General features: G+C 34.2%; 1 protein-coding gene across 4 annotated transcripts in view; it reads right to left on the reverse strand.

Annotated features, from left to right (window-relative positions):
- LOC122520840 (amphoterin-induced protein 1) overlaps nucleotides 1-22,619 on the reverse strand; it is a 251,722-nt gene that overhangs the window by 63,200 nt on the left and 165,903 nt on the right. The window contains exon 1 of one of the 4 annotated variants that reach the window (XM_043641142.1): nucleotides 19,452-19,615. The exons of the other annotated variants lie outside the window; for them this stretch is intronic. Within the exon in view, the coding sequence (XP_043497077.1) occupies nucleotides 19,452-19,489 (38 nt within the window). The 5' untranslated portion in view covers nucleotides 19,490-19,615. Of the gene's footprint in view, nucleotides 1-19,451; nucleotides 19,616-22,619 lie in introns of those variants that run through there. 4 annotated transcript variants of the gene reach the window in all.

Raw genomic sequence — 22,619 nt, forward strand, 5'->3', positions numbered from 1 at the left:
GGAAAAAAGAAAACAAAGGATAAAAACGACCGATTTAGGATGTTACCAAAATAAAGAAAAACAGGTCGAACGAGGGAAGAAGATCCGGCCTTTGGTTTTCGCATTACTTAGACGTAGGTTATTTAAAGCGAGATCACTGTACGCTGCCAAAAGGGAAACGCATTCTCACCGAAACAACATTGTCCTCGTGTAATTAAACGCAACTTCGTTTCAGTTTACAACGAAAGTGCCGGCTTGCACGGAAGGTGCAACGGAAGAAGAAGAGGGTGCACGGAAAAAGGCTTTCAGACTATTCTCCTGTGCGCTAAAGCATAACTTCTTCGCCTCCGGCGTATTCTCTATTGATTCATGCTAGGGGTAGTTAGAATACGTTTGAGAGTAACGGAGGAGAGCAAAACAAAGAGAGCGATAGAGAGGAAGAATTCTATGAAGAGGGTAAGGAATACGTAGAAGTTTATTTACGAATGATTACTTCTATAATTAATTCACCGATCAAATGATCACGTTTTTATTCTTCTTGTATTTCAATTTTAAGTATATTTCTTTTTCGTTTCTATACATCAAAGAAATAAATTAAAAGAGAATAAGAGAAAAGGGGAGAGCATTTTAACACATCGTGTTACCTTGATAAGCGATACATTGGCCTTGTAAACTTTGAAAATGTTTCTCTTGAGTTTAGTTAAAGGAAATTGCATTCTTTTTTGTTTGGTCAACTACTATTCTCAACTAAACGACTACTATCCTATGACGTTTAATATTAGCTCCTCAGAGTTTACTGTTTCCTGAAGTTAAATGTACGCGTTAGGGGATATCAGCTTTAAGCATATAGACGCTGTCTCATCCTGTCTACATTTTTGGTAAATAAGAGGAGAAAACTTTTCGAAAGATCTACAAATGCATACTAAAATTGCTTGATCTCTCGATGCTTCGTTAAAAGTCTTAGAACTGAATATACTTATGAGTTTCAAATGTATTGCTTTGATATACGAATTGTTTGATAAGTTCTTGATAAAATTACTCATAAAATAAAATATCGTTTAACACGATTTCATTTAATATTTCTACACACTTTCAAAAAACGTATCATATTTTACGATAGAAGAATAATTTGCCAAAGCATGGATTTTTCACAACGTATCGAATCTATTTCATGTAAAATAAGGCCAAAAAGATTTAGAAGTACCACCTACTCTCTATTGGAAAGAATCTTTAAAATCGTTCGGATAGTCGTAGGTTCATTTATTTCCACGGTACTACGAACACGAACGTTTTTGGTATCCAAGATTTCGTGCAAACTCGTATCTGCCTCGCGACCGGAAAGAATTTAACCGAAATCGACTACTTGTCTCTCTACTCTTTTTTTTTGCTTTTCTCTTCTTTCCTTCTTACTGCCCAATCTTCTTCTCATTCTTTTCTTGCTTTTATCTTACTGTAGCCCGAAGCGTACAGAAGAGCTTTAGCAAAGGGGTAATAAAGGACCTGTCAGGAATTTGGCGGCCATTTTTCTTCATTGGCGTACTCTATTTCCTGCCTTACCGAACGATATCGATGTCTTTGTCTCTCTTTTCTTTCTTCCCCTCCCAGCCCTCTAATTTTTTCTCTTTCTTGCTATTTCTTCGTATCGCCTAGACTACCTATTTCTTTTTCTCCCTTTCCCTTTTTCTTTCTATTTTTCTTTTTTTCCACTCCATTTTCCTTTCGTCTTTTTTGAATTCCGAAGCAACTTTGCACCATCCGTCCCATTTTCCTACGGCGTTTTCTCTAAAACGAAGGACCTCACACTTTCACAGTCGCTAACAGTTGGTATGCGGTAAGAAAGCGTTTTTCGTGTGCGTTTGCCTCAAGGAAATCGATCGTAGGCGAAGGAGAGTAAAAGAGAGAGGAAGGAAAGCAGAGGGATTGATCTCGTTTCATTCCTTCGCTTCGTTATTTTGCGGCAGAACGAAGGAACAACTTCGACAGAAACGATTGCTATTGATTTTCTTTTTATATAATAAATAGTATCGATATCATAGTTAGTGGAAAATATATATTTGCGCATATAAAAATGAAGAAAATGGGACAACGAGTCATGATGATAAAAAAAGATCCTTCTCGCATATAAATCTAATTCAATTAGTAAGAAAACTACATCGATGTTTTACTCAATTAAAAGATCTCAAAAGCTTAGTTGATTTCTTATCAGCCATATGAATACCTTCTTATAAGCTGTTGAGCCAATTTAATTGCTGCTTTGTATCCGCATGTAACATTATGATTAATGAACGTATCCGCTATAGAAACGTTTAGCGAATCTGCTTCGTTAAATTATTCTCTTCTTGTTACTATAACATGCTTAACGTAAAATGTTATGCATGAAATTCGTTGGGTATTATTATCTGAAATATCATCCTTATCTAAAGTACATATTGTTTGTACAGATAATACGAGACCCGCCTAACTACTCTTTGTTTAAATTACAAATTCGAATGAAAAGCGTCGAAAATTATTTTAGCAAAAGTTTGATAACTCGAAATCTACGAATAATGAATTAATTAACAATATATTTCCAGAACCATTTTTTTCTTTTTAATTATATATAATATAATCAATTTCCTAATCAAATATCAATAACTTAGATATTTCGATAAAGCACACATTTTTCGTAATCCAATAAAACTCATATTAAATAATTCAACGTATGTGCCCTTTTATCTTTATTCATTCGATATTTTTAGATTAGAATTTGCAGAATAATTTTTATCAATTCTACGCTATTCCTAATATCCCTCTTATTTTATCGTCCATCCCTTTCTCATGCTCTTTTTTTGTTTCTCATGACCTATTTTCTTTTATTCAGAGTAAAACTGTTGAGAGTTGTGCGGATTTAGATTTAATGCGCATAAGTTTCACGAAAAAGTTATCATCTTATTCGCCGTCGTTGCTCCACCTACCTAGTCAGGACCTCTCTTTCTCTTTCTCTTTCTCTCTCTTAGATGGACGCCCCGTGCGCGCGTGTGCACCCAACGATGCACGAGCTCCTTTTTCGTTCTCGCTATCCGTTGTTTCAGACGAGGTCCCTTCAATGAAAAGCTTCGACCTTTATACTGTTTATCTGCACAGTGCGCCATGTGAATTTCCAAGCCGTATCTGGAGAGACTTAAATAAAGGAAGGTAGAGTACAAAAAGAGAAAAAGCATACGTTCGTTCGTTCGTTCGTTCATTCTTCCTACCTTGCTTTCTGTATCTCTATCTCCCTTTCCTCTCTGTCAAGCTGGTACGGAATTCGTTTCGAAAGCGGATTTTTACTTCGTTTCAAAAAGTAGATTTCTACCTTTTTGCATTTAACTCTTTCTACTTGCCCCTCCCTTCTCTCTCTCTCTCTCTCTCACTCAAATTCTCTTTTATCTCCTTTAATTCTTAATGAGAGAGATTTAAAATATTCATAATAGTTAGACCATGAACGCATTTATATTGTTCGATGGAATACCTGTCGATTCGAACAAAATAATCAATTTTTTTCTTTCGAGCAATCATTTCTTGATGGTTTAGCGAAATGTCAGAAGAATTAAAAAAAAAAAAGAATTTCTCGTTGTCAATCATTTCTTGCTGCATTTTTGTTTGTTTCTTTCGTTCATTAGCATCGATATATTACGTTAACCCCTTGTTACTGGAATATATACTACGTTGTGTAATCTACGAGAAATTCTCGTTCGAAATCGATTATCGATTACTATCTTTCCAGTAAATTTCTATTACTTTAAAAATAACGTGAAAATTTGACGGTGAAACAAATCGTCATGATTCGATATGAAACGTTATTATTCGATTTTAATTAAGAAACGACAGAACGATATCGTTCGATCGATACATCACATTCGTTCTCATTACTCTGTTATAAGTTTTCGATATGTAGGAAGGCGATACTTTCATCGATTGGGAGACCAAAATTCCACGAAAACGAGCAAGAGAAAATGGAAGCAAAGAAGCTCGTTAAAGCATCGCACGTTCCGAGCAGCGTATCGCAATAACTGAGGATCTGATAGGTTTAACCTGCGAGCCTCGTAATCGCAGTAAACCGCGAGATTTTTCTTAATACACGTCTAGGAGATGAAACGGTAAGCTCGTTTAACGGACCTGCTTAAAGTCGTTAGGCGATAAAAGAAAGAAAAAGAAGAGAGGTGAGAGACGAGGATGATGAGAAGAAGAAAAAGAGAGAGAGAGAGAGAGAGGAAGGAAAAGAGAGAAAAGAGAAAAAAAGAAGTAGACTTTCGTGTTCCATTCGCCTCGTACTTGGTTAATGACGATCCGAATTAACCACCGCGTTAATTCTTTTGTCGTGAGACCGTAGAACGAGAAGAGGATGACGATGACAAGAGTAGACGCTACATCTTGTCTGGGGATGAGACATTAATGTTCACAGCATCCCTCTTTTTCATACCCTTCTTCTTACACAGCTCATTTTTTCCTTTTTTCTCTTTTTCTTTTACATTTTTTCCTTTCTCTTTCTCTTTTACTTTCACACACACACACACACACACGCGCGCGCGTCGCTACAACCTATCTTCTCGTTAGCTCGTTCTTACTACTACTATTACTACCGGTTACACCGTCCTCAACTTCTGCTTTTTTTTTCTATCTTTCCTCTTCCTCTCGATTTCCCCTCTCAGACTCTTCTAGGATGATAGTAGAAGGAAACTTAACACCTCTCATCCACGCGCCTAATGGATTCACGTAGAATTATTCTCGTGGAATACAAAATGAGCGGTAAGGACTGTCGTATAATTTAGACTCGGGCGTAGATATTAGGTGTACCCGTTTAACGTCACGTTCCTAACTCCTTCGAATTGCGTCGGGCACACGAGGAAAGGACAAAGGACCTCGGCCTCCTGAAGTCTTACATTCGGAGCTAACTCGACAAATGTGAACGGAGCAAGGGAGGAAGGAAGGAAGGAAGGAAGGAAGGAAGAAGGGAAGGAAGGAAGGAAGCACGAAAGGAGTAAGGTTAAAGACGATGGGCAATGGGCCAAAGTCACGGACCCGCTGGGCCTTTCGTTTGCTGTCTGTGCTTTATGCCGGCTCGTTTCCGAGAGGATTTTCCTGCTAAGAGGGAGGGAAATAGGAAGAGAGAAAGAGAGAGAGAAAGAGAAAGTGAGAAAGAGCTACCTTTTACTTCCCAAATTAACGTGTAACAACTGCGGAGAATAATCCGTTTTAACGAAATTGCGATGAGACCGGCTCGGGCCTTTTCTTTCCAAAATAATTTAACCTTCGGTCGAATTTCGACATATGTACATAACTCGGATTAACCCGAATACTTTCGAAAAAGTTCTTTTACTCTTGTCAAAGTTTTGTAGCATCATTCAAGATCGAAGTTTTCAAGTAAAGTCCGAGTATTTTGAAGAGCGAAAAGAGAAACGAAAGAATTCAATGTTATCCAAGTTTTTACGTTCTTTTCGCGCGATCAACTCTTTAATTTTAGAAACCTTTTCCATACTAATTGCAAATTTAATAGTACGTAACTGTCTTTTGCCTAAATTATTTTGAAATTAAATAATCAAAAATTGTTCAAATGAGATGTCGCAAAATTGTGTAATTATTAATTTCAAATAGCCGAAGTAAGGAGTATGAAGAAAAAGTTTACGATGTGGAATCAAATTTTTACTTTAGAAAGCAAAATGGAAATCACGGCAAAAAAGAAAGCAACAAAGAGGATTAGATGAAAAGTATCTACACAAAAAATACGACACATAAAAATCCAAAAGAAGCAGAGGAAAGCATCAGATTAGGGTTTATTGGAATGATCGAATAAGCTTTCGTGAAAATTCGAAAAATAGATTCACTGGAGAGATTATTTCAGAAGCTACAGGTAATCCGGAAATCGAGAAACGCTTTTACTCGGCTATTGGAACATCAAGAAGAGTCTTTGGCAGATTTACACCACAATACGAAACATCATGCATCATGCATCATGCGGTTTTATCACCATAATTTCAACGTTAATAACATTATAATCCTTTTTCCTTTCTTTTTTTGTGTATAAAACTAATGTCTTATTTAAAAGGGCGCCTCCCTGTTGAACCTTAACTAACATTTCAACGAAATCGAAAATCATCTTTTAATATTTTTTATTTTTATTGAAGCAATTTTAATCTCCTTATGGAAATGTTTTGTAATAACAAATTCAATACTTTAATACAATACAATTATGATTCATTAATTTAGAACGCCAATTTCCAAATTTTTCAAAATAAGTATAAAACGTTACTTAAAGCTACATTTAAATACTTTGATAAAATATGTTATTTGTTTCTTTACAAATAACGATATATGAAATCAATTTTCTATAGGAAAATTAATCGTTTAAGAAAAAACAAGAAATATTATCGGCTTTTAATCTTTTTTATTTAACCAATAAATAGATATAACTTAATTTTCTCGTACAATTAACTGAATCTATTAAGAGGAATCGTTTCGCGTGAGTATTATTCTATCAGTCAATGACCTCTTAGGATTGGAGAGAAACGATGTCGCGTTTACCTCGAAGAAAATCTATCTTCCTCGAAGTGATGGAAATCCCTCCATTAGATCGCTTGGAAAGCCGGACGGAGAGAGTATCGCGGATAGCTTGGTGGATCGGTTAATTTACGTCCCATCAGTATCACGACATTACCACGGCGTGGCATATCCGTTGATGGCAATGCTAAATGTAATTAACGACTGACCTCATATACGCGGATAACCCTCAGGCTTGTCGTCGTAGTCGTAATCATCGTATCGCTTACTAACTACCTTTCAAATTCAAGGCTAACATCTCGGCAATCGTGATAAATTCGATAAACCGTAGAAAATCAAATGTTCCGAGTCAATGTAATTGAAATTTCATCCCTTTTCACCATAGTGCTATTGTATTATATATAAATGTAATAGATTGTGTAATAATTTAACATAAGATTTGTGACAAATAATAATAAATCGAGAGAATATCAAATACCACATTGTACTATTCTTGGGTTGTGCAAAAAATGACCCTTACCTACTAACACAGTACCGACATATGAATCTAATACCCAACGATATAAATCAGGCACGTCCAAGCGTGGTGGCTGTGCAAGCACTTTCATGCGTCATGCTATTATACGACAAGAATGTCATTAGTCAAAGATAAATCTAGCACATTCTGTCTCGACTATCGTCTTCCATCACTGCAAAGGATCCAAACTCTATTGCCATAGGTTAAACGAAGAATAATATAAATTTAACTCATAAAAGAAAATAGAATTCTCCTTTATGTTATTTATAATCTGGGCCTTATCCAAAAAATACTTCCTGGATATAAACGATATAAATCGAGCGCGGAGACTAAATGAGATCCTGTACAAATCCTACTGTCTTTGTTCAAAGGAACCGATTAACTTTAAACTCCATCATCGTTTTTACGCTCACATCGTTAGAACGCCAGTCTCGCGGCACCGATTTGTTCTAATATTTTCTTCTTCCTTCTCTGACATTCGACGGTTCGGTCATTTTTATATATTTAGTCACCACCCATGCTATTTATTTTCCTATAACGTTTCCTTCTGAAGGAAAAGTATTTCACATGATAATTGCCACGAAAGTGTCAATTTCAATATCACAAAATAACATGATTCTGAATAAGTTTTAAAATATTAGGCGTAAAAATGAATTCGCCTGATATTATTTATAATTCTTATTTAAATGCAAATAATCACCCACCATTTTATAATGTTTAAGTTACTTACAATTATAAAACATTTAACAACTAGTCAAATGAAAATTATTAGTAAGCATTTACAATTGGATAAAACGTTTACATTGACCTATTGACCTACAAAACCAATTTACGAGAAGGTTTTGTTCTTTATCATTATTATTTGATCAGTTTAAATATTGAGTATTCTTTATCTATAATTAAATGCTCAGATATAGATGTTTAAATGCAACACGAACATAACGTCAATGTTTATTAGAATATTGTATTGACCGCAGGAATGAAGTGATCCTAGCACCCTGGAAGCTATGTTTGCTTTTTCGTTCATATGACTGTAAATTATTTTATTACACATATATAAACATGAATTTGTGATTAATTTTTTAGAATTTGTTTGCTTTGTTTAGCATTTAATAATACTTTGTGTTATTGAAGTTGAATGGTCTATTGTATACGAATATTTATTGCATTCTATCGCTATCTGAACATAGACATGCATGCTTCCGATTAAACAAATATTTCACACACGGTTTCGTGAGATTTAATCAGGACGGCATGCTCCGATAATTGAAAAATCGCGTTTGCTTGTTTTACAAATCTATACATATGTTCGAATACGTACGTAGTATTGTTAGTGAAAATAAAGACACGAAAACTCTTTTGGTTTTATAATCATTGATATGTCCATGACATAAATTTAATGCAACATGTTGCTCATTCCACTTTTACTATGTTAATAAAAAAGACATTTTTATGATCAAACCATCTGCTAATTGTGAAAAAAATGTTCTTTCCTTTTCTTCACTTCTATTATTATAAATAGATATCATTTTTGTCTTCTTCTTCAATGAAAAAGCTCATTTAATGAATCCATTTTAATTCTCAACGAGACAAAAAACAAAAATGCGAGAATAGAAATACGAGGATAGAAAAATTTTATAGTGCATCGTCGATCATTGTCTAGTCGTGCAGTGTTTTAAAATATTGATCAAGTTTGCGATAATACTTACAATTGGCTAAACGTAGTGAGACATTTGTGCGACGCAATTATATCTATGTTTAGTTGACTTTAATTAATATCATATAGAGAAAAGCAAAGACTATATACAAATATAGAAATTCAATAAGAATTAGTATCTTTATTCGTTTTCAGCAACGTTATAATATTATATGAAAGAAGAAAACTTGACCAAAACAATCGAAGCATGCTTCTCTATCGAGAGCTGTGAGCGTGCTAATTAATTTTCCTCGTGATTGCTGATATCTCATAGCGCGAGAAAGCAACGTTCAGTAGTCCTTTGAAACAGTTCGAGCTAACGTCCTCGTCCAAAATCACGGTCGAGTGGAGAGGTTGTAATAATTCGATCGGTGGGAATGCATACGTCGCAATGCAACGAAAGAGAGAGAAAGAGAGAGATAAAGAGAGAGAGAAAGAGAGAGAGAGAGAGGTGGGAGGGGGTAGTTGGGAGGGAAAGGGATATGTGGCAGTAGGCATATTTGTATTTCTCGCTTGCGCAAATTTTGCAGTGGTACGAAGCCTAGCCGAGCTGACCACACGTATATACGTGGAGAATAACAGAAAAAGAAATGAATGCGCGTGCGCGCGTACTGTTGCGCTATTTGCTTCGAAGCGTCCGGTACAACGGCTATCCCAAGAGCTCTACACTCCACGTTATTACCTCGGGTGCCTCGTTCCCATTAATTCTCCCTATTCAGCATCGCATTCCTGTTCTCCGTTGCGTACACCAGAGAGGATGGACCAGGACGATGACGCTTCGACAATGACGCTTCGACGATGACGATGACGACAGCGACGACGACGACGACGACGATGATGACAACGACGACAGTTAGGACTGCTTTTAGAATTGCGTATGCGATTATGCAACTACGAATATATCCGAGTTCTACCGATAGAACATAACAAAAGAATCTACTCTTTTCCTTCCACCCTTTTTTTCTGTTTTCTTTCTTTCTTTCCCTCGTTTCGTCGAGGTATTCGTCATTCGAATGGATTCATTTGCTAACAGTCTCGATCGAGAATTATCGTTTCTCTATGACGTATAAAACAGAAGAACGGTCGATTATTATACTGAAAGATAACAATTTTTTGCACTTTTTAAAATATTTTTTGTTCAAGATATTAAAAGAGAAAGTGCAAATCAAAGAGAAAAATTGCTATTCGGAAAATCTATCTGTTCAATTGAGATGTAAATTCTTATTTTTCGTTATGCGACATTGAACGTTGAACATTTTTAGAATAAGAGTTTAATGCATATGCATGTGCTGCACACTAGGACGACACTAGATATATTCGAAGATAGAGATGAAAAGAAAACAGCGGCGGTTTCTTGCAAGAGCATTATGTGAGTATATGTATGTGAGCAAGCGGGTGCCGAACAAAACAGCGATCCTAAAGCTTATATTTCGATACGTGTCGTATTTTAGATTATCACACGTATTCGTGCGCGCGCGATATGTGGGCTTAGCCCGAGTATACGTTTCGGAAAGAAAGAAAAGCATTAATGCATCAGTGAGTCAGTTTCGATGATCTGGAGGGCAGTAGTGAGAAACGAATCAGCAATGAGAGAATATTTTGAGACAGCCTAGAGTGTATATTAAGTTATGTGTAATTAGAGAAAATATATAAAATTACGTGTGTATCAGAGAAAGTATTTTAAAATAATTTTGGAGATCATTGCTAATTGTGTGTATTACTATGAGAATTATAATTATTTGTAAGGTCTATTGGTCACTTCTATGCCCATTATTTATCCTTCAATGAACTTAATCCTACACATTTTCATATCGGACGTAGATGAATATTCCAATGCAGTTTAAAGGCGCCGTTCATCAACGAACTTTCTAGTGGACAACAAGTGGATTTGACATCCGATTTCCATTATTTTTTTTTCCACAAAGTTCATCGCGAAATATTTGATCTCTTAATAATTTCAAAAGATACAAAAATAGTGCTTTACTATAGTGTGCTGTATTGTCTTTTCCTATAAAGCTCTCAGTCGTTTCTATTATCATGCGATTGACGATGTCAATCTTGGCATGAATACCTACAATGTCGATATGTGACTGCCGCTCGTTAAACTCTGAATCATCGTAAATGGAACGGCGACGTTCGCAAAATTGACGCGTCCCTTTATTGTTTTGCAAACACGTTCTCTTCTCCTCTTTCTTCTTTTATTCCACCTTTCTCTTTCTCTCCCCCCCCCATCACTCTCTCTCTCTCTCTCTCTGAATATGTATATGTAATTTTCTATCTCATATTTAAATCGATGTTAACACGTAGGATGTAATCGATAATTTGATAATTTTTATGACGAAAGTCGCGTTCCGATTTAAGGCATATCTAATGCATAAAAACCCGAGACACGAGACTTAACTTTTGGCATTACTCACCATTAGACTTTTAGCGTTGGATAAGAATGATATATGCAGACATGCACGCACGCTCTAATTATTCGCTCACAGCTCAGGACTCGCGCCACGACGGAAAGTTGGAACAGCATTTGTGCGTGTGTAACTTTTAAAATTAGCCACACGGGTTTCATCAGTTACATTTAAAAAAAAACGTGGGAATAAACGAACGCCTTAATTCTCCGTGGGAAAGAATCGCGAACAACAATAATTTTAGATAAGATAAAAAAAGTTTAAATTAGACAAAACAAATAAAAGACAAGGTCGTTTAAAAAATCCGTATTGTAGTTGCGTTCTATTGCGAGCGAGCATAATTCGTCCTTGACCACAGAACGTAAAAGCTATTTGGAATATGCTTATTAATATTTACGTTGGTTGTTATTAACGGTAACTTATCAAAAAATGAAGATGCGTTTTGCGAGCGTGCAGTTGTAAGAATATTTTTGCAAATTTGTAGACGAAATTTATCCTGCTTTTTTTTTAAATGTTATATCTGTATATCTATTTTCAGTTCACTTTTGTCCGTCTAATTAACGTTCATACTCGCAGTGATATAAAAATTCGAACGAGCTATAGGATTTCATAGTTATTTTTTGTTCTTTCTCTCTTCTCTTTTTCGTCTTGTTTTTTTTTGTTTTGTTTTATATCGAACGTATAATAGTTTTCGTGAATTTGGTCATGTAACAAGATTCCCCCGTTCCGTTTCCGAATTCCAAAGCGCGTGAATGCGACACACGAGAGGGTTTCGTCTCTGGAAAAGTATAAACGGAATAGCACTGATGTGAGTCTCGTAGAGAGAAAGAGGAATGGAAATAGAGAGAGAAAGAGAGAGAGAGAGAGAGAGAGAAAAGTGGACCACTGTCATCCATCTTGCAAACGCGAATATGAGTATCAACAGTGGCCCGTTGTTGTTTCCAAGCGCAGGCGTTTTAAATAATTAATTGGTCGGTAAAATGGGACTCAGCGGATATGAATTTGGAGCCATTCGTTAATTTCATGGTTCATTTGCTGCGCTCTTTTCGCTCGACTCTCTTTCTCTCAGTCATTCTGACGGGCGCGCGCGCACGAGCGCGAATCCAGCCGCGATATTCATCTCTAACCTACTTCGTCCATCTCTCTTTTTTTCATTACACGATACTCGGCGTGTATGAATGTGTCGACCTATCGGCCGAACGTAATTCTTCTTGTGAGCGGCCGGTAGCCGCAATTGCGGACGATCATCGCAACTCATATGTATTTTCTGTGCCACTTCTACCCTAACCCCTGTCATTTTTTGACCCTTCTCTCCTTCTACCCTTGACAAACGCTACGACCAGAGACCAAAAAAAATATTTGGTTAATACGTGCGCCCATGCGAGCGATCTGATTAAAAATGGGTATCCCGTGATGTTTGTTTAACTTTAAAAAAGTAATTCCTACATAGTCGAAGTGGAAGGATCAGAAAAATATGAGAATCATAAAAGATCTAAATAATTTATCTTATAAAAAGAAATCTTGATGTAGCATATACTAGTAGTCTCTTTGTTTAAAACGGAATTGGTAATACTGTATAAAATAAAAAGGATTTATAAAAAATGCAACTTCTCGTCTAATTTCAGTGCTGTTCGGTTTGCCTATTGACTTGTACTACTTACGCTGTTTCAAGGAAACTATGTACATACGTCTACGAACTATGTTCCTTAATTAGAAACTCCTCTGTGCTCTTATTCGACTCGTTAATATCCTTCATACGAATTTACAGATTCTCTTCCAATATTCACTGATCGTTATAATTACCTTTCGTTAAAAAATAAAGTAAAACCTTACGGTACATAGTATACAAACTTTAGTCGAGTTTAGCTTAATTAAAATTTGCTCGATGAGATCTCGCACAGGATATCTTTTAAACGTGATTAAAGCAGATTGCAAGTACAATCGTCGAGCATTCCAAGTACCTTCATTTGTCCGATGAAACAAATCTACTCTCAATATATATATCCCTTTCTCATTCTCCTTTTCTCTTATTTCTTTCTGTTAATGTAATACGTTATTGAGGTATTAATTGCAGAGATACATGCAGAAAATAACTTTCGAGAGTAGAAACGACGAGGTACTACAGAAATTCAAAGTCTTCTGCCAATTATGGCGATACCAGATCATAGTAGCAACTGACAGGTTAATTCGGTTACATGTAGAGGATTTGCGTCCAATAAACTCCTGGCACCTCAATATACATAAATACATGCACGAATATTCTACACGCGCTTGCGTACATTGGTTCAGCTTGATTCTCACATTTACAACGTAATTTACCGCGAAAATCATTAAACTTCCTTTTCTTCTTTATCTGTTTCTCTTTTGCTTACTCCTTCTTCACTCGTTACCCGAAAATTGCTTACCAATGTATACCTGGTTGTATGTCAAAAATAAGTCTTTACTCTTTCATGCATTTTTTTTTTATTTTGTTTTTTTTAATGATGATAAAAAAAAGTAATACAAAATAAAAGAAGAGGAAGTAAAACAAGAAGCAAAAAGAAGTGAAATAAGTCACGCTAACCTCAGACCATCTCGGTACTTTTATTCAAATGCACGTCGAACTGAACACCCTCTCTCGTTTCGCATTCGTGTGACCTCCTTGTAAAAAACATCTACATATCATCGCCAACTCCCTCTTTTTACCCACGACTTAAGCAACGAGAAATATACGATAGCGGCTTTCACTTTTTAAATACTTCCGCGAGAGATATTCTATAAGCAGATATTTTCCGAGTTTTTTCGACGTTCGAAAGTACGAGGAAACGTTTTTGAAGATACCTTTTGGAGATGTCCGTATGAGAAAGAAAGTTGGCATGAGTGAAGGAATCATTAAAAATCGTTAATGAGAATATTTCTAGTTCTTTTTAGAAACGATGTAACTCTGTAATTTTGTTAATATTTATTTTATACAACAATTTCAATTGCTTAATCTCGTTTCATTTGTTACAAAAATATTCCGATTAAAAAAAAAAAACAGTAAAAATGAAAGAAAAAGGAAAAAAAAAAACATAAAAAATATATAATAGATGTAATGTTTATCATTTGTGCATTGTAATTGAAAGATTGTTTTATTTTACGATTTATGATTTTGGGAAAAATACGTGTGTTCGTGACGCGAACATGAAAGAAAAAAAAGAGGATGGAAGTTTATATTGTCTAGCCGTAACACGTTTTTATCATTTAGTTTGGTTCGTTCGATGTGAAATTCACAGTACGATTTAGTTTTCCCGAGTCGATTCTTTTCTCCTTTATACTCTCTCTCTCTCTCTCTCTCTCTCTGTGTGTGTGTGGTGAAAGCGTCGATTTGGCTCCCAGTGCGATTTTTAACGGTACTCTCGTTCAATGTGGAACAGCACGAGAAAAATATAAAAAATAAAAAGTAAAAAGACAAGAATAAAGAAAGGAAAAGAATAAAAAAAGAATAAAAAAAGAAAAAAGAAATAGATTTCTTTCATTTTATACTGAAATATAGCTATGGCTCTTTCTGAGATGCACAAATTATTTCGTTCGAAACGAATCATTCTATACGACGCGCGTATAAAGACGACGTACTCTTATTATATTAGAGCTTGCGATAAATCTTTGTTCTTTTTTTGTTAAATAACCTAGAACCGTGATTTAATTAATCCAGAAATAAAACAAGAAATACTGATATTATTTATTCAAGCAAAGATATTTTTTAGTAAATAATTTTACGAATTTAATTATAATTATATTTACATAATTAACGGAATTATAACGAAGAAGGAATATTTTATCATGATAAATAACAAGTTTTAATTTGTTATTTTGTTTCATTTCTGTAATATGTTCTACATATATTTATCATCAATATCGAAAAACGAATAAAACACGTTTACTATTATCTCCATTTTTCTCGCGTGTTAACAAACTGATAAAATAGCGACTTGTAATAATATACATAATTGAAAATGTATAAAAAGTATTATCTAGAAAAAAAAAAAACATATAATTTTTAACAGGAAAAGAAATCAAAAGGCAAAACTACGTTGGATGAATGCGTTGGTGAAAATTGCTTTTATACGCGATATCACGGATAACATGGTACGTTGGAAAAGCGAATAAAACGTATAAAGGCGATGACGTTGTTGAATTCTTTTTTTCACGGGGAGAAAAAACTAACAGAAAGCGAGTTAGTTTAATGAATGTTTATCGAAAAAGCAACCGATTTTTTTTCTATCTTACTTTGGAAATAAGCGTGTCTTATTAACAAGTAAATTCGAGAGGCAAACCAATAGGAAGAAATAATAAATAATCTTCGATTTTTCTTTCTTTCGATAGAAAATAAAAACACTGATTAGTTATCGCACATTAACTACAGATTATTTCATCAAATTTGGTTGCATCGTTAATTTTTTCTCTCTTTCTTTCGTTAATAATTCTACATTATTTATTAAAACAGAATCGACATGTCAACTTCGGAAACTCGATAGTTATAATTAAATTAAGTTTAATAAAGATAATTAAAAATATTAAAACAAATTAAACAATAACTTAGAATTTAACACTAAACCCCTACCAGGCGTGGTTAAATGACCGTGTTCTGTAATTTGTAAAAATCATGTAATATGTAAAAAATACACTGATAACGTATAAAATGTGTACACTACTCATTCTTAAATACCAGAATATATTTTGTTCACTATTCAATTTGCTAAAATCTCATTCTATATTAAGATATTTTTTTTTAAAACGGTCTTTTGACTGTTCACGGTAGGAATAATTATACATGTAGTGTTGGTAGGTTAAGTATTATATTCAATTTTAACAATTTTAACGATTTGAACGTTCCCATAACTATTCATAGCGAATTAACTAACTAAAAAGCACCCACCTCTTTGACGTTTCGAGTATCATTTTTCGTGGACACAATTCACTTCTTTCAGTTCTATTTTTTATCCCTGCATCTATAGAAATAGAATGCGAGAGAGAGAGAGAGAGAGAGAGTGAGAGTGAGAGAATGAGAGAATAAGAGAGAAGAGGGAGTCGAATCCGCATAAAACACAAACTACGTGACATGAATAATTCCATTCGTGTTATGCGGCGTCGCAGCCAGCCGCAAATCCGTATGCGTTCAATCTGAGGCGTTCTATGGGTTTCAACCTCTTTCCCCTTCTTCTTTATCCCATACTCACTATCTCTCTCTCTCTCTCTTTCTCTCTCCACTCCTCTACTTATTACACGAAGCGATCAATTAAACCGAACGTTTTGAAATCTGACGCGGATGCAGGAATAAAGAAAAAAAGATACTCACTATCTGTCGCTTAGTTGCGCAAACTATTATTCATCTGTTGCCGTTATGTGCGTTCGAGTTTTTATTTAAATTTCCCCTACTCTTTATTTCTCTTATCCTCTCAGACATTTCACCATCCTGATGTTTCATAGATAAAAATTTCGTTTTCCTCCTTTCGCGTTATCAATCAAAAGAAAAGTGTCGATAGAAGGATACGATGTAGTTTCGTCACGAATAGCTAGGCTAAAATTAACGAGCTCATCCGTCTAAACGATTAGCTATATTTCAAACAATAATCGTGAAGAGTGATTAATACTCGAGAAAGAAATTCGTTACTTTTTCTTTTTGTCTCATAAAACGATATTATATTTATCATGCGATATTCTTTCGCGTGTTAAAATCTGAAAGTAATACTCTAGTATAATATTTATGGAAAGAAAAGTTTTGCCGTAGACTGCTAATTATCGTGAATTTCTAAATGAGATAAATCAAAGCAATGAGGAAGCGAGATGGAAACCGTCGCTTTCTGTCCACGAATCGACAATAAATGCTCTATAATCTGTCGATAAAAGCAGTCCGCATTTCATTTCGATAACGCGAATAAGCATTTCAGTTAACAGCGCACAATCTATTTAATTAATCACTTTAATTAAAATTGTTAGTAATTAAATATTTTCTCGAGTGTCATCTCGCTGACAAGGCTTTAATCAAAATAGAAATATATGTGCTCGGCATAGGCATTTTAATTACACAAAAAACAGGCACGCATGTGTTAACGGTAAACAAATTTTTCTTAGAAAAAGAAAGATGTATCATTTCCTTTTCATTTTATCTTTATATCTAACTTTATTCTTTTTTTTTTACAAATTCTTGTCCTTCTTGTCCTTCTTGTCCTCGTAGAAACGAAGGGGAAAGAAAGTTTACTTTTTCGTTTTAATTAACTGACACCTCATGCGTGTCTTATTAGATATATAAGATTCGATGAATGAGAGGAAAGAGAATCGTAACAATAATAGCAAGTGACAACAACGCCTATTACAAGTTTCCCAATTACTTTAAAGCTTTGGAAACGACATCCTTTCGGGAAATACTTCCTGTCTTCCGTGCATCCCAGTTACGATTTCTATCGTTTGTCTCGGTCTTCCATTTTCCTTTTTCCCTATTCCTTCGCAAACAATCGTCACGACACGACCGATGTAATCACAAACTTAATGACTTTGCTATCTAACTGAACCGTAATTTGAAAAACTTTTTTTAAACCACATAAAATATCTTCTGTTCCGAGCTAAAAACAAAAAATCACTTTGCGAAAGCAAACCAATTAAGTGTAGTTAATAACTAGTTCTAATCTTATTCACAGTAATATAAAAATTAAAAATAAAATATTAAAATGAATACAATGACAGTATATATATAAAATATTAAAATGAAAAGATAAGAATAAAAAAGACGAGGAAAAATTGAAAATATTTGTTTCTCTATTTTTCTTCTTATCATTTTTCAACATATGTGGGAAATGTCAGATAATGTATTAATCGTGTGGTCATCACTCAAATACATTCACAACCACGAAGGAGTTTCATGGGTAGAGAATATTGCGTGTCATACGAACAGTTTCATCGTACTTCTGGTGCGAATACATAGGTTTGGAATACCTTCGTGGCTAATATCCTTTTGCACGAGCACTCCGCAAGCAGCCACACTTATGTATATACGTATCTGTGAACCTTAGAACAAGAGAGAGAAAGAGAGGAAGGGAGAGATGGAGAGAGAAAGTAGGAAGGCAATAAGAGAGCGTGACAGAAAGGGTAAGGGTTGGTTAGACTAAGCGAAATACATAGAAAGCCAGAAGCTACACACATTTATCTATACTGAAACCATTTTCATTCCTCTACGACTCTTCTCTCCGTATAACTCTCCTTACTACTAGATTGAGTATGCAGTATACGAAGTCGGAAAAGGTATAGAAACGCTTTTGCATCCTGTATCCTCTCGCGGCTAATTCTGAGAATCCTGTAATCTTTGGACACTCAAGTATTCATGAATATATATATATATAAATGCAACTGTGTGGATACGTTGTTCTACATATAGGACGAGAGATAAACGAAATTCGAGATCAAAGGAATAATCTGGAGGGCACAAAAGCGTAATTATTAATAATATCTTTCCATGTTTTGATTTTCTCATTACGTTATATAACAATAGATTAAAATACTTTCATTATAACAGTTTATCTTTATTTTAAATTAATTTATTTCATATACTTTTTTAGCGTTACTATATAAAATCTGTTAATTTGTGAAATGACTAGCTAAACCGTGAAATAATTATACTGATGAATTAAACTATGAAAGAAGGCAGAATTATGTACGTTCAAGGTCGATAAAATAGCACGGCTAACAGATAATAGGTTTTTAAAAGATAAAAAAGAATAAGAACGAATATACGAACCCTTATTAGTTACATTTATTTTATTTTCGTTTTCATAGTTTTTGAAGGAAATCTAATTTAATCTCTTAAATCAAAAGAGAAACTCTATATCGATAATAGATAATCTTCGCTTGGACGGCCATAGAACGAAGAAACACATATTTTCTATCTCTAGATTTATAACAGTGCATTATGAGCAGATATTAAAACGAAATCTAAGAATTTTATTTCTTACACTTGGGATCAAATTTCAATCTTATACTTTAACTATTCGCTTCTTGTGAATTCATATATAACCTCGTTATTTCCTAAGACTACTAGTTTTAGTATATAATAAAATTCTTTTATATACTTTCTCAACAACGCTTTTTTATTTCGGGTAAAACCTAGGGTTTCCACTATTTAACTGACTTATACAATTTTACGCTGACATATACATATATACATATAATCCTAAATGATTGTAAGTTCCTTTTAACTTAACTGCTCGATTAACTTAATGTTACTGTGTTCAAATTTCGATCTTCTCTCAGTTTTCGTTCTTGTTAAGTAGTAGTATTTTCTGTACGGTGTGACAGGTTACGTGAGAAAAGCGTATACGCTTACCTTATCATTCTACTTTTTCGTGGATAAACCTGCCACATTCTTTCCCTTTTTTACAGTCTTCTTTCTCCTTCTACTCGTGCAACTTATTTTGTAAATACTTGGGAAAGTTTTTCAAACAATGCTGAAAGAAAACGAAAACATCAAATACAGAAAGTTTTTTCCATCGTTGTGTATTCCATTTCATTTATTCATCACTTAAAATTATTAAAGTACGTTGAATTACCTTCATACATAACTTCATGCCTATATTTTAAGTATTATTTTCTTGTCTCTTTCGGATTATTTTTGTATAAATGCATGACTTCATAGACTAGCGTAATTCTAAATTTCAGAAGTTTATAACGTAAGCTCGATGTAACATTAATTTATATGTACGAATTCGGTAACCGTTCAAACGGAAAACGGATACGTCATGGATCAAATATGGATTATATATGTCGGTTATGAATGATGGGGAAGCTCATAAGTTCGTCAAAAATATAATTCAAAAATATTATATCAATTTTAATTGAAATACGAGAAGTAATATTTCTCGTATTTTTCTACTTTATTTATTTGATATATATTATCTTTTTATATTAAAAAAAAAAAAAAAAAAATGATATTTATTTTCAAATCATTTTATGTATATTCTCAAGTATGTAGGTATTTATTTGAAGAAAAACTACATTAATTCGTGCTAAATATTATAATCAATAATACATATTGTGGATTTCAAATGCACGGCCAGATAATGCAAACACGTTAGTATCCTGGGAGCTGTACAATGTACAAATGTACTGAATGTACAATGTACATGAAAACGTTCGGACATTTGTTAATAGCCTGAATTGACTTGATTTTCATGAATTTGGATTCGGATTGTGGTTGTGCCATAAAAGTAAACCGTAAATTGAACTAATCCTTAATCAAATATCATCTATGAAATAAATTAAATCACAATATAAATCGACTTTTTCGAGTGGAGTGAGTGAAGTTTGCTATTAATTATTTAATAAATTACTTTTATTCGTAACTAAAATCGTTGCTAATAATTACACAGCGAATTACGCCAATCGATGTAAATTGTTGTATGAATAAATACTATAATTTATGAAAGAAATTAAACAAGTAAGCAACGCGACAATTGAAATAATTCACTACTCAATTTTATACCTACAAAATGGTAATTACAAAGATATTTTAAGTTTCGTGTTGTCAGTAATTTAAATAAACTTTTACGGTCTTGAAACTTTCTTCGTGTTGAATTCGGTCAAATTAGAGCAATAAAGAAAGTTACTGCTATTTCATGTATGATCGATTCTACGTCTCTCAATTGTAGTTCATAAACTAGGCGTCTGCGATAAAAATTCATTTTTGAAATTATTCATGTAAGTATTTACCTAGATTGTTATCTTTATGAACAGATATCACATTTATTAGCTACCACGATTTCTTTCTTTCTCTTTCAAACTTAGGTATGTAATATGAACACTATATATACATTGCTTTAAATACTTTGAACTATCGATAGAAATAAATATTTTAATAAAAAAATGCGCATGTAAAATAAACCTATGTATCAAATAACTCTTACAAGGTTTTCCTCCTATTTCACTTAAGAAGTAGGTATAATCACTAGGAGGTGTAGATCAAGAAGCAAATCCGTTCAATGGTTATCGTTTCAAGGCACGATCTCGATTGCTTTCTTCCCGTCGCAGGCTCGTTCGTTGAGAAGCAAACTGATTTTGAAACATAATAGTGTCCTAATTCCGCTTATAGCCGGTTCGCGTTTCAACGAATCCGCAAACCTAATTCGTGTGCATTACTTTTACGACTAGTAATCTGAGAGCCACTGATCCCGTAATGAGAATATTCGCGATCGTTTCGACAGATCTTTCGTTATGTTCTTTATTTACATTCGACAATTTTTGCTTCGATTTTCTCATAGAATATTATTGTCATCACGCCAAACTCGAATGAATTTACGTCGTTATTATAATAGTTTCTTTTTTCTTTTCCCCCTCGGCTTGTCTTTGTTCTACTATTGCAACGTCAACATCTGCTGCGATAATTTGTTGCATCTGTCTTAATTTATTTGACTTCTCTTTAAGTATCATCTTCTAACTATCTTCCCTAGATCGAATTACTTTTGTGTCTCGAAAATCTTACTTTTTATTGTGTCTAATACTTACTTCGTACTTTACAAAAGTTAGTTGCCATTGCGGATATCTTGTGGCTTGCAAAGATGAGATACAAATCCTATTTCTTCGATAAAAATAACTTTTCTGAGAAAAGTTTTCGTAGACGAGCAATTGAAAATCGATAGCTCTTCCTTGAGAAAGCTCGGAGGCAACAAAGATGCAAGAGTGACCCTTTGAAATAGCATTGATCGCATTCCGCCCGAGGGAAATCGAAGGATATAAACGACTGGTTCGAAGATGACGGTAGAAGAAAAATTATGATGAAAGGGGACCAAGTGTTCCCTTATGTTCTCGCTTCATTGTTACGACCAGCAAGAGATCGTTAACTTTATAATAACACAATTGATAAGAATCGTGTTCTGTGTGTGTGTGTGTACACAAGAATCGCGATGTTCTTCAACGAAGATTTACTATCTATTTCAAACGATAGTAATTCGTTCGAGCGAGGAAAGTTGTGACAGTTGCTGTATGATGCACGAATGAATGCGACGTGATGGGTAAAGAATAGAGAGGCACGTATTTTCCATGTCGCCTATTCGCGTAAAAAATCACTGAATCGAACTTTATTTGGTTAAATAAAAAATGGTTTTCTATGATACGAATTCATTGAATCTATACGTTTTGTATAGAGATCGATTAGACCGTTTCTTTTTGCGTCAATATTTGAAAGAAATCATGCGAACCAATTACATGTTAAATTTAAACTAATAATTAATATAAGAGAATAACAAAAATTGAGAAGAAAAATTGATCGATGTTAGATGCAGAATAAAGTGCAGCCATATGTAATGATGGTACAGAACCTCAAAAAAAAAAAAAAAAAAAGACAAAAAAAAAAACATACGATTTAGTCAGGCGAACGTATACATCTCGTAAAAGTCCACACTTTGTTTATTCCCATTCTCTCACTCTCTCTCTCTCTCTCTCTCTCTTTTTCTCTCGCTCCCTTGATTTCATACACGTGCACTACCGAGAACATAACGAA

Source organism: Polistes fuscatus, unplaced genomic scaffold, assembly GCF_010416935.1.
Source record: "Polistes fuscatus isolate 324 unplaced genomic scaffold, CU_Pfus_HIC Scaffold4, whole genome shotgun sequence".
In the NCBI taxonomy this organism is placed as follows: domain Eukaryota; kingdom Metazoa; phylum Arthropoda; class Insecta; order Hymenoptera; family Vespidae; genus Polistes; species Polistes fuscatus.